Here is an 18,518-nt window from a genome sequence, read left to right as displayed (position 1 = left end):
TACTGCAAGAAGATTGAGGATGCAAAATCAGTTGGAATCTCTAATGTAAATTGAAAGGATAGGAAATCAATATGGTAAATCTTAATGTAGTAGAGAGGAACTTGGAGGCAAAAGACCTGAACTTAATCCTTGCTTCTGCTATTGATTAGCTTGACCCTGGTAAAATAAATGATCTACGCTCATTATTCTCAGTATAAAGTTTTCCAAATTCATAATTATTACAGGGAATAAATGAGATAGTGTATGTGAAAATGTGCAGTAAGTTTAAATATATACATAAATTTAATGGATTACTGTTCTTTGATATAAAGTATACTTAATAAATTCTGAGAGGTTTTCGAACCTCTTACTTTATACCACCTATCTGTCCTTCTAATTCTCTCTCTAGAATGTAGAAACTTGCTTACATTTAAATACTGGGATTTTTAATAAAAATGTACATTACTGGGAATTTCTTTCCTCAGCTACCTGTCCCAGCATTCCTTTGAAGCAAATATTATTGAATCCCAATTATGTATAAGGTATAATATTAGGTACTAGAGATATACCTATGAAAAAAAGCCCTGTCCCCCAAACTTCAGTCATCTTTTGAAAAACACACAAACAACAATTTAATACCATATAATGTTATAACAGAGAAATGCAAAGGATGCCATAGGATCTCCGAAGAGGGGTGCCTGACCCAGTCAAGGGGAGAAGAGTACACAGGAAGGGGTTCCTAGTGAAGGTAATGCCCAAATGAGGAGCAGGAATTTACTGGACAGAGTAATCCAAAATTCTAATCCAACTGCCCAACTGGTTAGGGACCATAGTTTCAGACCCTGCCTGGATGAACCTGATTTCTACCAATGCACCCAGCTCCATTGCCCATGATATGTATCCATTCATTTCTCCCCAACACTAAACTGAACTACTTGAGATTTCTTAAACAGAGCATATTTCTTAAACACAGCATCCTGTGCCTTTGCTTCTGCTGCTCACTCCACCTGGAGTGCTCTTGCCTCTTTTATTTCTAATCAGTGTCTAATAAACACCCAAGCATGACTTCAGAGTCTAGTAGGAGTTGCTTTTCTAGGATATCTTCCCTGATTCACACAGGTACAAATAATCACCCTTCCCTTTCTTCTGTCATTATATCCTGGTTCATACACTATAATTATTTTTCTATCAATTTACATATGTCTGCTTTATTATACCATATGCTCCTAGAGCACAGGGACCATTCCTTATTCATTCAGACAAAAGGAATAGACATATGGCCAGGAGAATGCAGAATACATGTTACATTCAGGAAGCAAAGTAATTCAATGTGGTTGGAGCAAAAGTAGCATTGTGATCTTGTACAGCTTATTACAGAATTAGATTTTATCCTGAAGTTGGATTTGAAAAAGAAGTGTGGTATGATCAGGTTTGTTTCTTTAGAAGGATCTGCCAGATGGCATAGGCTGCAAAGAGAGAGAGGGAGACTAATAAGAAAGCTATTCCAGTAATCCAGGGTAACAGTGGTGAGGATCTTAACTAAGACAGTCATGATGAAGAATCAGGAATACTTAGAAGGGATCACTAGGAAGTAAACTAGAGCAGTGCTTTTCAAATTTTCCTGTGCATTAGAATTACCTGGAGATCTTTGAAAAACCCTAATGCCTGGGCCTAACTACATACAAATTACCCTAGAATCCTTAGGGTTATTTTTTTTTCCTTACTCTTCAGGGGATTTCAATGCTTAGCCAAGTCAAAGAACCGGTGGACTAGAGAGTACTTGGTGAATAACTGGGTGTAGGTGATGAGAGAGAAAGGAAGAAAGGAAATCTAGTTTCCTAACTTGGGATGAAAGGGTGGAGTATGTTTAACATGAAATGAACAAATTCAGGGCAGAGTTTGATCTTGAGCAAATTGAATCTAGGGGGTAGAAGGCAGTTGGACATGTTGTTCTTGAACTTAGGAGAAAGATATAGGTTGGAGGTATACACTTTATAACTTTTCTACATATGGATATGATCTGAAATTGTTGTGAATGTGATATCCAAGGAAATGTGTATGAAGTGATACCAAGAGGACCATAAGTAGACCCTAGGGACATCAACATGTAAAAGGTGGTCAGAGGTAGAAGAGCCTGAGAAGGAACAATGAAAATGAAAGTAAAAAAAAGAGGTACCTCCAAAGCTCATATGGAAGAGGGTTTCAGTAAGCTGGAGATAGCTCACTGTCTAAGTGCTGAAGAGAGTTCCAGTACAGATTCAGGCTGAAAAGTATCTATTTGCCAAGGTCACTGATGACCTTGGGGAGATGACTTCCTAGACAGAATAGGGACAGAAACTAGATAAAATATTTAAAGAAGTGATCAAAAGGAGAGGAAAAAGCAGCCATTACTACAGTTTCTGAATAGTATGCAGTGTTTTATTTTTTCCTGTTTTAGTGGAAAATGTCTGATTTTCTATGGAAACTATGTGCATATTGTTTAACTTGCAATATGACTTTTCTATGTTAGGAATAGTTGTGTAAACAGCACATTTGTTAGTCCCAAAATAAACAAAGAAAATGATGAATTTTTAAACAATATAAAAAGACAACTTTAAGAATATTATTCTCATCTGCAAACATCAAATAAGCAATAACCATATAGAATATGAGGAAAGTTTCACTGTTAATGTGCTATTCTCAATGTGTACATTTAAGGAAAATTGTACCAATCTCACTTCCACTTTATTTCTACTACAGTACAAAGAGCATTTAAAATTTGAATGTTGTACAGTTAATTAATATTTAATAAACATATTTTCTTGGTTTAAATGTCTTTGAAAATCACATGTCCCATGCTATTTTTCCTCCTTGATATAATCCCAGTAGTGTTAGGGATAATTTTGTTAAATTGTTTGACAAAACCTAACTCAGCTACTTGTAATTTACAGTTGTTCACCTTTGTCACTTTTCAGTTTTTCCCTACTAAAAAATTTAAGTTGTCTTGCAGCTGAATTGTTGACTGAATTTCCAATGTAGTTCATAATATAGTTACAGAATACCAAAACAGTGTTGCTGACATGTGTTTTAAGCATACACTTTAAGTTAAAGGGAATTTGGGAATATAGCCAGCTTGTAACCAATTAGATGTTTTAAGTTGTTCTTCACCTTAATTTCTAATGTACAAGCTTTATGGTAAATCAGTTTGAAAAAAAATGCTAAATAAAATCATTTTTGTTTTTTCTATAAAGGAAATGTAATTTTAAAAAATAATTTAATCATGAATTGTGATTCTTTCATTTAAAAGTTAGGGAGGATGACAATAGAAGCCATTTAACACTGTTTTTTTGTTTTGTTTTGTTTTGTTTTGTTTTGCTTTGTTTTGTTTTGTTGTTTGGAATAAGTTCTATCAGCACAAAGGCTGACCCAGGGCTTGAACTCATGAACTGTGAGATTATGACCTGAGCCAAAGTTGGACGCTTAACAACTGAGCCGCCCAGGTGCACCTCTCCCTCATTATTTCTAAGCCTCTGTCCCCCATTCTTTCATGTCGGAAGATCTCATCTACTACTTAAGAAAAATGTGCATACCAGAAAGGATAATTTTACCTTTTCCACACCAAGTCTATAAACGCAATTGCATCCATACCTATTTTTTCTCTCTCTACTCTTCTCTTCCACCCCATTAAACTGGAAACAGTGCCTCTGCTCCTATCAAAGTTTACTTCTACTTATGCGAAAGATTCATCATCACCTCTTGCCTTCTCAATAGCTTTTTCCTCCTTTCCAGATTATTTCCACCAGCATAAAAACATACTCAAATATGGCCCATTAAGAAAAAACATCTCTCCCTAGACCTCCCATAATCATTTATGTGCTGCCCCATTTATCTTTTAGCTAGCTCACCAAAACCTTGGGAGAGATTTGTGTGTCACTTCTCTCCACTTCTGTATATTCTATTCACTCAGACTATTCCAGTCTGACTACTGTCCTTGCTGCTTTACTGAAACCATTTTTTGTAAAGGTTACCAATGGTTTCTGTATTGCCAAACCTCATGGAGAATTCTGTATTCTCTTACACAAACCCTTAGTTGTATTCACCAGAGTGGATTGGTCTTTACTTTCTGGAACACTTTCCTCTCTTAGCATTTGTGACCTCACATTCTCAGATGGCATCCCAGGCCCTTCCTTTTTCTGTATTTTATTCTCTTCCCTTTGAAGTCACCTATCCAGGTGGCTTTAAATACTGTTATATTTCGAAGTTTCTAATATGTACGCCTTCATCTCTAACCTCTTTAGTGAGTTCTAGACTCATGTATACAGTGACATGGTTTATGTTCTCATTAATGAGAGAGGCTTAATAGACATTTTATGTGTAATATATGAAAACGGAACCTCTTAGTACCTCCCCGCACCCCACACTAGTTATTTGACTAGGCCTTGTTGCATCTCAGTAAACTGTCTACATTCCGCTTAGTAGCTCAAGCCAATAATCTAGGGATCAGCCTCAATCTCTCCTTTTCTCTCATCTCCTGAATCTAACCACTGACCAGTCTTGTTGGTTCTAGCTCAGAACTGTCCACTTCACTGCATCCCCATGGGTAATATGCAAGCCACATTATTTCAATCTAACTGGACTCTGCTTTCATCCTGAAACACCTTCATTCCCTTCCCTATAAATTAGTGAAACACATCTTTTTAAAATGCAGATCAGATTCTTTTATCACCCTCCTTTAAACCTTTCACTAGTCTCCATTGCATCTATAATAAAACCCAATTCCCACAGGGATCAGCTCATAGAGATATGGCCACTGACTGTTTGTCTCATTTTCTCTTAAATTCGTCTTGCCCTATCATGAAACTCCATCCACATGGCCTTCTCTTTTTCTTAAATATGTCATGCTCATTCCCACCTCAGTGTCTTTGCACATGTATTTTCTTCTACTTAGAATGCCAGTTGTCTTCCAGTTCCCCATCCCATTCTTCAGTGTAAGGGGCCTTCTTATCTATCATGTCTCAACTCACACAGCCTTTTACTGACCATCATCTGATGGAGGCACTGTGCACCCCACTGATTCTCCATTACTGTCCTCTATTATGCCTTTCTAACAATAATCTTGGTGTGTAAATAGTCCTAATAATTTTTTAACTTGTTATGATTTTCTCTCCCTAAAATGTAAGCTACAGGAAGGCAAGGACTTCTTTCATTTTTTAAATCACTTCTGAGTTAGAACAGTTACTGGTACATAGTATGTGCTCAAGAAATATCAGTTGGGGTACCTAGGTGGCTCTGTCATTTAGGCATCTGACTTTGCCTCAGGTCATGATCTCATGGTTTGTAGGTTTGAGCCCTGCATCAGGCTTTGCAGTAACAGTGAGGAGCCTGCTTAGGATTCTCTTTCTCTCCCTCTCTCTCTGCCCCTTGCTTTCTCTCTCTCTCTCTCTCTCTCTCTCTCTCTCTCTGTCTCTCTCTCTCTCAAAATAAATAAATAAACTTAAAGAAAAATAAATATTAGTTGAGTGTTCAGTGGAAAAGACTCTAAGTCAATGTCTTAAACTCCTTTCTATGTTATTTGGTAGCAAGCACACAGTACATGCTCAATTTGCTTATTAATGGACTAACTGACATTGACTCTCCCACTAGCCTGTGTGTCATAAAATGTAGGATGTAGTTCAAACACTACATAGCATTTGGCCATGTATAAATTTGCCTATGTATAAAATTATCCAATGATTTTTAAAATATGAGTTATAAAAATGGAGCACTAGAAATGGCCTAATTTAAGTGAAATATAGGCAAAAGTTACCCTGGCTTTAAGAAAATGTTTCACTGAATATTTATTTCTAGTAATATAGCATGATGTTTCACAATATAAAATATCCATCAATTCTCTTTTTTTCATGGGAAGAAAACAAAACCCTGTCCTTTCTTGCTTGCCTAAAAACCAAGCACAGTAAAACACGGAAAGGCTTTCTAATCATCAAAGAAAGATTAAATTATGCCCAGTGTCCTTTTAATGTTAATATCTTTTAGCCTGACTCTTTGAAAAATCCTAATATGTTTTAATAAAGAATAAAATGATTTTTGGGTCATTTTTATTCCCCTGAAGTAGAATGTCATCACATATTTTCCCAAAATATCAGTTGGTTTTAGATTAAGAATATTTAGACCAAGAAGACAATTTGGCATTTTAAAAATAATGTATATTTTTTTTCCCTTACATTTACTTAACTGTTAAAAAATTGCTTAGGAAGTTATTTCAAAAGTGCCAATTTTAGTTTTAAATGTAATAATTGTCAAGACTCTAAGTGAAAGATATCAGGATACAACTTGAATTTTCTTAAGACAAAGTGGTGTTAGTTCACACATACAGATGTGTTTGTGGTACACCTAGCTTAGAAGTGGCTAGCATAGGTCTCTTCCCATTACACATTTTCTACTTCCCTGTCTCTGCTTTATTTTTCCCTAGCATAACTAGCTTTGGGTGGAGGTGGCAAGATCGGTTAAGTGAAGAGTCAGTTGGGGGTCACCAGCAGCTCTGAACACACTTCATTCCAGTTTAGGGACCAATGAGAAAAAGAATTATCTTCCCAGCTCCAGTGCAGGACTTCCACAGGAATAGAGTGGCTGATTGCTATGATCAGCCCTGTTAGAGATACTTTCTGTTTTTTGGGCAAGAACATAGAGTCTGTTTCAGAAAGTGAGGAAAGAAGAACAAGGTAGTGCTTGACTGCTTAGAGCACACACACAAAAATCTACCTCTGCTTAACATAACGTTTCCCTCCCACCTGTGGTCACCCTTCCCCAGTGACAGCCCATGCCAAATCATACCAAGTCACTGCATCCCCAGGCATTTGGTGGCACCAGGGCTCTTGATGTTCAGGACAATTATCTGGGTAATATTTATTTCTCTCCATCAAGCCCAACCACGGCTTCTCATGATCCTCAGGACCTATAGGGCAAAAATGACTTTAACCAACCCCAACACAATCAATATATATTTGAAGCAATAACAGCTTTGTCAAAATTAAAATGGCCATTTAGTAAAGTGGAACCAGGTTAGACACTAGTTGAGAGCATATATCATATATACTAGTCAATGCTAGTAAACATGGTTATTTACTAGTCATTTACTAGTCAGTGCTGGTAAACATTATTTTCCTGGCAGCAGATTTCTTTGGTCAGGCTATCTGCTTAGCTGAGTCCTGCCCACTATAAGGGTCTTCCCTGTTGTCCTCCACGGCTGCCTAGGAGGGCCATGGGAGAGGAGGATGTTGTGCTGATTCAGCACTGCTTCATATTTCTATAGGAATGTGAACCTGAGGATTACTTTTCATAATTAGAGGCATGTTTGGCTTTTGTTTTTTGGGTTTTTTTTTTTTGCTTGTCTTGATTTAAATAATAAAACTCCCTAAAAACCTTAATATACTGTTTATTACTTTCACCAGAGAAGCACTTGTATCTAATGCTAAAATCTGTTTTTCATTTTGAACTTTGGATCTCACCCTGCCTTTAAAGTTTTAGCAACAAGCCTGGAGGCTCTGCCCATTTCCAAACTCTTTTTATTAACTGTTTTGTTTTTAAAATTTGGGGGTTTTTTTGACCTTGAAGCCACCGAGGACAATAGGAATCTGTCTGACCTGCCCCCATTTGATTTTCCTTTTAGATGGGCTCCGTTTTTGTTCATGCAGGGGATACTCACCAGGAGGTATTAGTCTCGTCCTAGAAGATCAGGTGTACACTGTGGTATTTCTCACTGGTTAGTTTTCAAAATAGGGGGGCAGAATATCCCTGATCTTAGATCACGTGAAAAGGGCAGAAAGAGCATCTCTTACTGAAGGTTCATAAGTTATGCTGGTGATCCTTTTTTAGCTAGCAAATGGGCAAGCATGGAATTTGACTTTTCCCTTTCTTTTAGGCCATGTGTCATTCTTAACATTTGTTTCTCCAAATTCTTAAAAGCTGCATTCTCACTGGACACAAATGTTGACTCCTGAACTCACCCCAAAATAATTAGGCATTCTTAACTTTTCTCTGTTCATCATTTACTTTCTTCCTTTTGTTCTCTCTCTAAAGAGGAATCAATCTTATTTCTCATCATTGTCCCACCTGTATCTGATTCAAACTCTCAGATCTTCCGGTCCCTGTTTCTCAATTGCTCTGTCTAGTTCACAGGTTCTGTGTATTTTAACATCTGACCCTTTTTTCTATCACCAAGACCAACACCCAGATCAGCCTTGCTCACTCTTCACTCTGACTCATGATAATTATTTGCCAACACTTTTCATCTGTTGTTTATTTTTTTCCCTTCTCTGACTCAAGATACTCATTTCTGCTTAATCTTAAAGGGATAAACTGATAGCGGCACCTGGGTGGCTCAGTCTGTTAAGCATCTGACTTCAGCTCAGGTGATGATCTCATGGTTCATGGGTTCAAGCCCCACATTGGGCTCCGTGCTGACAGCTCGGAGCCTGGGGCCTGCTTCAGATTCTGTGTCTCTCTCTCTGTCCCTCCTCCACTGCAGCTCTTGTTCTCTCCCTCAAAATAAATAAGCAAACATTTTAAAAAACAAATAAAAAAAAGGAAGAGCTGATAAAGCAACTCCCTGCTCCTAAACTTTTGGTGACCTCATTCATTTATTCACTCAGTCTTATTGTGTGCCAAGCACCATGCTGATTATTGTAGGTGAACAATGAATGATACAGAGCAGGCCCAGCTCCCATGGAGATTATAGTCTATCAGGAGAGAAAAAAAATTAACCCAGCGTTACAGTCAGGCTTGTTGTCTCCATGGTTTTCATGGTGTATGATCCCAACTTATTTTCTGTTTCTGTCAATGTTGAAAGCATTTACAACATATATTTTTTTTGTTTTGTTTTGTTTTCTAGACATATATAAGAAAGCTGAGTGTAGTGAGAGCATAGTTAGTGACTTTTAGTGGACTCTTCCTCTAGATTCTGCAACTTTAGGCTTGGCACAAACTCTTTGTGGTTCAATCTCAGTCTTTAAATGTTAACAATAAAACAAAAAAACTAATGACATGTATTGAATGCTTGCTTTGGGCCAGCAAAATCTAGTGGTTAAAAGCACAGATTCCCAGTCAAACTGCCTGAGTCTGAGTCCTGGCTCTGCTCCCTATTATCTGTGCTACTTGTGCATCTCAGTACTTCAGCATCTTCTATAAAATGGGGAAAATAGCATTGGGAACAATTAATTAAGTGAATGAAGTCAAAACCATTTAAAAAGCACCTACAACATCATAAGAGCTATGTAAGTTTTAGCAACTTCCATTATTTCTTCCCTAAGTAAGTCATACTATTATCCATGTTTAACCAGTGAAGAAACTAAATAACTTGCCTGGGGCCACACAGTCAGTGGTAGAGTCAGAGTTCTAATGCGGATATTCTGGCTTCAGAGCAGATATTAGTAGCTATTATTCTATGTACCCTCTATTACAGGGTTATTGTAAATAGTCAAATAATCAGCATTTAACAAAGTTTAAACTTATAGTGCACTGTGAATATGTAAGGTATTATTATCCATGCTGTAATAAGATATGATTGAAGAAAACACTAATTTATTTCTTTTCCGTATCTTGAAACTTTTAGCTACAGCAGAAATTATATTAATAAACATTTCTATGTCATTGTGTGATATAGACAACCCTCTCACATGCACAAATTTATGTAAGTCCCACTATCACTTTCTGAGGTGGACAAAGTCCACATTGTTCTCTCCATTTTAAAAATAAGAATGTGGAGGACCAGAAAAGTTAAGTAACTTACATTAAGAATTCAGAGGTAGTAAATGAGAAAGTCTCTAACATAAGTCCGAAGCCCAGAATCTCATTCTTTGCCTCACTGGAAGACTCTGTTATTTTTTAATAATTTTTCTTTCAGTGGATCAAAACTAATTTTTAGACTATAGTTTACTATTGTAAACATATATATGTAAATATCAATATATCCTTGTGTACAAAAGCATAACCATTTGAACTGACATTCTTTCCCTCTTTTCGTTTTAAAGATTGTGATTGCTAGCATCATGTGCAGTTACAGCAAAAATGACTGGATGGAACTCTCCAAAATGGCTGAGGTAATGATTTCTTTAATATATATTTATTTTATTTCTCCTCTTCCATTTTTATTAGTTTTAAATAAAGAGCTGCCATGAAAAATAACACAGTAGAAGTAAAATTGAATGGAAAATGGTAACTTAAAACATTTCTATTATAATTTGTTTACCCTGTGTTTTCATTAAAATGATGGAAATGTAAATTTAAAAGGAATCTATTCTATGAAAGTGGTCCCTTGGATTTCACACAGTACCAAAAAAATCCTTTATTCTTTGAATCCATATACTCTTTATTTGCATATTAAGCAAACTGTATATTATGATGGATGCCATGATAAAATTTAATTCTACCTTTGAGAGTGTAACAGGATCTTACCTTGCCTTTAGGCAAACTAGTTTGACAGCGAGAAGAAATTTTGAATATAAAACTCTTGAATATTTAAAATATAAAAGGTTCGTTTAATACTATTCTAGTTTGAATACAGACATGCATAAAATGGTAGGACAGAATGCTCCTGAATTGAACACTAGTCAGCAGGTTTTCTATAATATAAATTGAATCTTGCACAAATGCAAACAACTAACCATGTGCCTCCAATTTGTATTTCAAATAGAAAAATACATACTTAAAATTGTATACTTATGTCCGTCATGCTGTCATGAAAAATAATCTAGATAGCTTCAGCTGGGGTTTCTTGAAAACCTCTCAGAAATGTAGAAGGCTAAATCTAACAGCGCTTATATACTAATGACTGTACATTATAAAATATTATAAAGCCTTCTATCGTGTTCGAAAATTGTACATTTTATTTGGATATCTTAAAACTGCGAGGGAAAAATTACTTCTGGGACTTAAAGGGGTGAAATTAAACATGATCAGTAATTGGTTTCGTGATCTTTAGTGCTGGGTCCACTTTATACGTGTATTTACCTAATTGACCATGAAATCTTCCCCAGAACCTGTGCTTGGCATGAGCTTTGCCAATTTTAAGCTGACTATGATGAATGGCTTTATCACGCTGCTTGCTTCTCTGCCTTTCTGTAGAATAAAATACTTTAAAATAAATATATTCTTCAGTAATGAGCATTAACTTTTAAATAAACAAATTTTACTTTTAAAAAGTCCAAAGCCTTCCTATTAGTAACATACCAACCAAGTTAAAGATATTTTTCACATTTCTCACATTCTGTATCTATTTATTTAATTGCAGTTTTATTTAATATCATAAGTACTCATAGCAAAAAAAAAAAGAACAGCAAAAACAAAGGATAGGAAGGAAGAGAGGATAAAAAGAAGAGAAAAAAATTAGAAAAAGTTATGCTTTCCATTGGGTCAAACCAGTCTATAGAATCTCTCCCCAGGAAAGCCATCTACAAACAAGAAGGTCAATCTATAGATGCTGTCAATTAAAAAAAAAATCTTTTCTATAATCTTAAAATATGGACCATCCCAGGGCATATTGCATGAAGGAGCTATCCCCTGGAGGGGACATCCCCCTGGAGGGCCGCATTAGGCAGCATGATTCATCATAGCTCATTGATAGGTACCCAATAACGCTTTGTAGAGTCAGTTTTGTTTTTATGAATGCATGCTTCAAAAGAGATTAAAACAGATTTTCTTTTTTTTACAATAGAAGATCCCACATTCAAACAAACCAACAAAAACAAACAAACAAAAAAAAAAAAACCATTCAAACCAAACTTACTATACCACTTACAGTGTACATTTCTTTGGGGGGTGTTGATAATGGGCGGTAAGAAATCAGAACTATCACACCAGCTGTTCTAGCACGAGTTTTAAGTTCAGCAGATGACTTAATGTGATGACGAATATACTTTAAATTCATGAAGTTCCTCTCCTTATAGTAGATTAATTTTCGAATTACGCAATAGGGAACCAAGGAAATCTGTTATGAGCTCTTTACTATAATATCCGAAAACAGAAATGACACATGTGTAACAGCAGGACAGATCAAGTTGTACAAGAACACGAAAAAGCAAAGAGTGAGAAACTGTGTCAGAATGAAAATTTGCACGAGGAAGGATCATTATTATTTGTTTCACCAGAGGCTACCACTGTGTTTTCCTATTCTATTTTTTTAAGTTTATTTATTTATTTTGAGAGAGAGAGAGACAGAGAGAGAGAGCAAGTGGGGGAGGGGCAGAGAGAGGGAGAGACAGAATCTGAAGCAGGCTGTGTGCTGTCAGGGCAAAGCCTGATGCAGGGCTTGAACTCACAAACTGTGAGATCATGACCTGAGCCGAGATCAAGAGTAGGATGCTTAACCAACTGAGCCACCCAGGTACCCCAGTATTTTACTATTCTAAATAAACATTTAAGACCATATGGATGGTTAAAAAAAATAGAACCTAGGTACATTCTTAAAATATGCTGAATTCAACTAAATGACATTTTTATTTTTTTTTTTTTTTTTTTTTTTTATATGAAGTTTATTGACAAATTGGTTTCCATACAACACCCAGTGCTCATCCCAAAAGGTGCCCTCCTCAATACCCATCACCCACCCGCCCCTCCCTCCCACCCCCCATCAACCCTCAGTTTGTTCTCAGTTTTTAACAGTCTCTTATGCTTTGGCTCTCTCCCACTCTAACGTCCTTTTTTTTTTTTTTTTTTTTTTTCCCTTCCCCTCCCCCATGGGTTCCTGTTAAGTTTCTCAGGATCCACATAAGAGTGAAACCATATGGTATCTGTCTTTCTCTGTATGGCTTATTTCACTTAGCATCACACTCTCCAGTTCCATCCACGTTGCTACAAAAGGCCATATTTCATTTTTTCTCATTGCCACGTAGTATTCCATTGTGTATATAAACCACAATTTCTTTATCCATTCATCAGTTGATGGACATTTAGGCTCTTTCCATAATTTGGCTATTGTTGAGAGTGCTGCTATGAACATTGGGGTACAAGTGCCCCTATGCATCAGTACTCCTGTATCCCTTGGGTAGATTCCTAGCAGTGCTATTGCTGGGTCATAGGGTAGGTCTATTTTTAATTTTCTGAGGAACCTCCACACTGCTTTCCAGAGCGGCTGCACCAATTTGCATTCCCACCAACAGTGCAAGAGGGTTCCCGTTTCTCCACATCCTCTCCAGCATCTATAGTCTCCTGATTTGTTCATTTTGGCCACTCTGACTGGCGTGAGGTGATACCTGAGTGTGGTTTTGATTTGTATTTCCCTGATAAGGAGCGACGCTGAACATCTTTTCATGTGCCTGTTGGCCATCTGGATGTCTTCTTTAGAGAAGTGTCTATTCATGTTTTCTGCCCATTTCTTCACTGGGTTATTTGTTTTTCGTGTGTGGAGTTTGGTGAGCTCTTTATAGATTTTAGATACTAGCCCTTTGTCCGATATGTCATTTGCAAATATCTTTTCCCATTCCGTTGGTTGCCTTTTAGTTTTGTTGGTTGTTTCCTTTGCTGTGCAGAAGCTTTTTATCTTCATAAGGTCCCAGTAATTCACTTTTGCTTTTAATTCCCTTGCCTTTGGGGATGTGTCGAGTAAGAGATTGCTACGGCTGAGGTCAGAGAGGTCTTTTCCTGCTTTCTCCTCTAAGGTTCTGATGGTTTCCTGTCTCACATTTAGGTCCTTTATCCATTTTGAGTTTATTTTTGTAAATGGTGTGAGAAAGTGGTCTAGTTTCAACCTTCTGCATGTTGCTGTCCAGTTCTCCCAGCACCATTTGTTAAAGAGGCTGTCTTTTTTCCATTGGATGTTCTTTCCTGCTTTGTCAAAGATGAGTTGGCCATACGTTTGTGGGTCTAGTTCTGGGGTTTCTATTCTATTCCATTGGTCTGTGTGTCTGTTTTTGTGCCAATACCATGCTGTCTTGATGATGACAGCTTTGTAGTAGAGGCTAAAGTCTGGGATTGTGATGCCTCCTGCTTTGGTCTTCTTCTTCAAAATTCCTTTGGCTATTCGGGGCCTTTTGTGGTTCCATATGAATTTTAGGATTGCTTGTTCTAGTTTCGAGAAGAATGCTGGTGCAATTTTGATTGGGATTGCATTGAATGTGTAGATAGCTTTGGGTAGTATTGACATTTTGACAATATTTATTTTTCCAATCCATGAGCAGGGAATGTCTTTCCATTTCTTTAAATCTTCTCCAATTGCCTTCATAAGCTTTCTATAGTTTTCAGCATACAGATCCTTTACATCTTTGGTTAGATTTATTCCTAGGTATTTTATGCTTCTTGGTGCAATTGTAAATGGGATCAGTTTCTTTATTTGTCTTTCTGTTGCTTCATTGTTAGTGTATAAGAATGCAACTGATTTCTGGACATTGATTTTGTATCCTGCAACTTTGCTGAATTCATGTATCAGTTCTAGCAGACTTTTGGTGGAGTCTATCGGATTTTCCATGTATAATATCATGTCATCTGCAAAAAGCGAAAGCTTGACTTCATCTTTGCCAATTTTGATGCCTTTGATTTCCTTTTGTTGTCTGATTGCTGATGCTAGAACTTCCAGCACTATGTTAAACAACAACGGTGAGAGTGGGCATCCCTGTCGTGTTCCTGATCTCAGGGAAAAAGCTCTCAGTTTTTCCCCGTTGAGGATGATGTTAGCTGTGGGCTTTTCATAAATGGCTTTTATGATCTTTAAGTATGTTCCTTCTATCCCGACTTTCTCAAGGGTTTTTATTAAGAAAGGGTGCTGGATTTTGTCAAAGGCCTTTTCTGCATCGATTGACAGGATCATATGGTTCTTCTCTTTTTTTTTTTGTTAATGTGATGTATCACGTTGATTGATTTGCGAATGTTGAACCAGCCCTGCATCCCAGGAATGAATCCCACTTGATCATGGTGAATAATTCTTTTTATATGCTGTTGAATTCGATTTGCTAGTATCTTATTGAGAATTTTTGCATCCATATTCATCAGGGATATTGGCCTGTAGTTCTCTTTTTTTACTGGGTCTCTGTCTGGTTTAGGAATCAAAGTAATACTGGCTTCATAGAATGAGTCTGGAAGTTTTCCTTCCCTTTCTATTTCTTGGAATAGCTTGAGAAGGATAGGTATTATCTCTGCTTTAAACGTCTGGTAGAACTCCCCTGGGAAGCCATCTGGTCCTGGACTCTTATTTGTTGGGAGATTTTTGATAACCGATTCAATTTCTTCGCTGGTTATGGGTCTGTTCAAGCTTTCTATTTCCTCCTGATTGAGTTTTGGAAGAGTGTGGGTGTTCAGGAATGTGTCCATTTCTTCCAGGTTGTCCAATTTGTTGGCATATAATTTTTCATAGTATTCCCTGATAATTGTTTGTATCTCTGAGGGATTGGTTGTAATAATTCCATTTTCATTCATGATTTTATCTATTTGGGTCATCTCCCTTTTCTTTTTGAGAAGCCTGGCTAGAGGTTTGTCAATTTTGTTTATTTTTTCAAAAAACCAACTCTTGGTTTCGTTGATCTGCTCTACAGTTTTTTTAGATTCTATATTGTTTATTTCTGCTCTGATCTTTATTATTTCTCTTCTTCTGCTGGGTTTAGGCTGCCTTTGCTGTTCTGCTTCTATTTCCTTTAGGTGTGCTGTTAGATTTTGTATTTGGGATTTTTCTTGTTTCTTGAGATAGGCCTGGATTGCAATGTATTTTCCTCTCAGGACTGCCTTCGCTGCGTCCCAAAGCGTTTGGATTGTTGTATTTTCATTTTCGTTTGTTTCCATATATTTTTTGATTTCTTCTCTAATTGCCTGGTTGACCCACTCATTCGTTAGTAGGGTGTTCTTTAACCTCCATGCTTTTGGAGGTTTTCCAGACTTTTTCCTGTGGTTGATTTCAAGCTTCATAGCATTGTGGTCTGAAAGTATGCATGGTATAATTTCAATTCTTGTAAACTTATGAAGGGCTGTTTTGTGACCCAGTATATGATCTATCTTGGAGAATGTTCCATGTGCACTCGAGAAGAAAGTATATTCTGTTGCTTTGGGATGCAGAGTTCTAAATATATCTGTCAAGTCCATCTGATCCAGTGTCTCATTCAGGGCCCTTGTTTCTTTATTGACTGTGTGTCTAGATGATCTATCCATTTCTGTAAGTGGGGTGTTAAAGTCCCCTGCAATTACCACATTCTTATCAATAAGGTTGCTTCTGTTTATGAGTAATTGTTTTATATATTTGGGGGCTCCGGTATTCGGCGCATAGACATTTATAATTGTTAGCTCTTCCTGATGGATAGACCCTGTAACTATTATATAATGTCCTTCTTCATCTCTTGTTACAGCCTTTAATTTAAAGTCTAGTTTGTCTGATATAAGTATGGCTACTCCAGCTTTCTTCTGGCTTCCAGTAGCATGATAAATAGTTCTCCATCCCCTCACTCTGAATCTAAAGGTGTCCTCAGGTCTAAAATGAGTCTCTTGTAGACAGCAAATAGATGGGTCTTGTTTTTTTATCCATTCTGATACCCTATGTCTTTTGGTTGGCGCATTTAATCCGTTTACATTCAGTGTTATTATAGAAAGATACGGGTTTAGAGTCATTGTGATGTCTGTATGTTTTATGCTTGTAGTGATGTCTCTGGTACTTTGTCTCACAGGGTCCCCCTTAGGATCTCTTGTAGGGCTGGTTTAGTGGTGACAAATTCCTTCAGTTTTTGTTTGTTTGGGAAGACCTTTATCTCTCCTTCTATTCTAAATGACAGACTTGCTGGATAAAGGATTCTCGGCTGCATATTTTTGCTATCTAGCACCCTGAAAATCTCGTGCCAATTCTTTCTGGCCTGCCAAGTTTCAAAAGAGAGATCAGTCACGAGTCTTATAGGTCTCCCTTTATATGTGAGGGCACGTTTACCCCTTGCTGCTTTCAGAATTTTCTCTTTATCCTTGTATTTTGCCAGTTTCACTATGATATGTCGTGCAGAAGATCGATTCAAGTTACGTCTGAAGGGAGTTCTCTGTGCCTCTTGGATTTCAATGCCTTTTTCCTTCCCCAGTTCAGGGAAGTTCTCAGCTATTATTTCTTCAAGTACCCCTTCAGCACCTTTCCCTCTCTCTTCCTCCTCTGGGATACCAATTATGCGTAGATTATTTCTTTTTAGTGTATCACTTAGTTCTCTAATTTTCCCCTCATACTCCTGGATTTTTTTATCTCTCTTTTTCTCAGCTTCCTCTTTTTCCATAACTTTATCTTCTAGTTCACCTATTCTCTCCTCTGCCTCTTCCATCCGAGCCGTGGTGGTTTGCATTTTGTTTTCCATTTCCTTTAAAGCGTTTTTCAGCTCCTCGTGACTGTTCCTTAGTCCCCTGATGTCTGTAGCAAGAGATTCTCTGCTGTCCTGTATGCTGTTTTCCAGCCCAGCGATTAATTTTATGACTATTATTCTAAATTCACTTTCTGTTATATTATTTAAATCCTTTTTGATCAGCTCATTAGCTGTTGTTATTTCCTGGAGATTCTTCTGAGGGGAATTCTTCCGCTTGGTCATTTTGGATAGTCCCTGGTGTGGTGAGGGCCTGCAGGGCACTTCCCCTGTGCTGTGGTGTATAACTGGAGTTGGTGGGCGGGGCCGCAGTCCGACCTGATGTCTGCCCCCAGCCCACCGCTGGGGCCACAGTCAGACTGGTGTGTGCCTTCTCTTCCCCTCTCCTAGGGGCGGGATTCACTGTGGGGTGGCGTGGCCCGTCTGGGCTACTTGCACACTGCCAGGCTTGTGATGCTGGGGATCTGGCGTATTAGCTGGGGTGGGAAGGCAAGGTGCACGGCGGGAGGGGGGGCAGGCTTAGCTCGCTTCTCCTTAGGTGATCCACTTCAGGAGGGGCCCTGTGGCAGCCGGAGGGAGTCAAATCGCTGCCGGAGGTTTGGCTCCGCAGAAGCACAGAGTTGGGTGTTCGCGCGGAGCGAGCAATTTCCCTGGCCGGAGCCGGTTCCCTTTGGGATTTTGGCTGGGGGATGGGCGGGGGAGATGGCGCTGGCTAGCGCCTTTGTTCCCCGCCAAACTGAGCTCTGTCGTCCGGGGGCTCCGCAGCTCACCCTCCCTTTGTCCTCCAGCCTTCCCGCTTTCCGAGCAGAGCTGTTAACTTATGACCTCCCAGACGCTAAGTCGCGCTTGCTAAGTCGCGCTTGCTGTCTGAACACAGTCCGTCAGGCCCCTCCGCTTTTGCAAGCCGGACTCGGGGGCTCTGCTTGGCTGGCGAGCCGCCCCTCCGCCCCGGCTCCCTCCCGCCAGTCCGTGGAGCGCGCACCGCCTCGCCGCCCTTCCTACCCTCTTCCGTGGGCCTCTCGTCTGCACTTGGGTCCGGTGACTCTGTTCTGCTAATCCTCTGGCGGTTTTCTGGGTTATTTAGGCAGGTGTAGGTGGAATCTAAGTGATCAGCAGGACGCGCGGTGAGCCCAGCGTCCTCCTACGCCGCCATCTTCCTTTTTTTTTTAAATGACATTTTTAAAAATTAATATATATCCAGTATATCATCTTTACCATGTACATATTTTTTATTTTATTTTTTTAATGTTTATGTATTTTTGAGAG

At 38.3% G+C, this 18,518-nt stretch overlaps 1 protein-coding gene across 1 annotated transcript in view; it reads left to right on the top strand.

Moving 5' to 3' along the window:
* The window catches only part of DPYD (dihydropyrimidine dehydrogenase), an 863,978-nt gene that overhangs the window by 563,437 nt on the left and 282,023 nt on the right, over positions 1-18,518 (top strand). Inside the window, 1 exon segment of the mRNA XM_030327163.1 lies at positions 9,984-10,052. Within this exon segment, the coding sequence (XP_030183023.1) occupies positions 9,984-10,052 (69 nt within the window).

Source organism: Lynx canadensis, chromosome C1, assembly GCF_007474595.2.
Source record: "Lynx canadensis isolate LIC74 chromosome C1, mLynCan4.pri.v2, whole genome shotgun sequence".
Classification (NCBI taxonomy): domain Eukaryota; kingdom Metazoa; phylum Chordata; class Mammalia; order Carnivora; family Felidae; genus Lynx; species Lynx canadensis.
The sequence above is the reverse complement of the archived record's forward strand: the minus strand, read 5'-3'. Positions and strand labels throughout refer to the sequence as shown.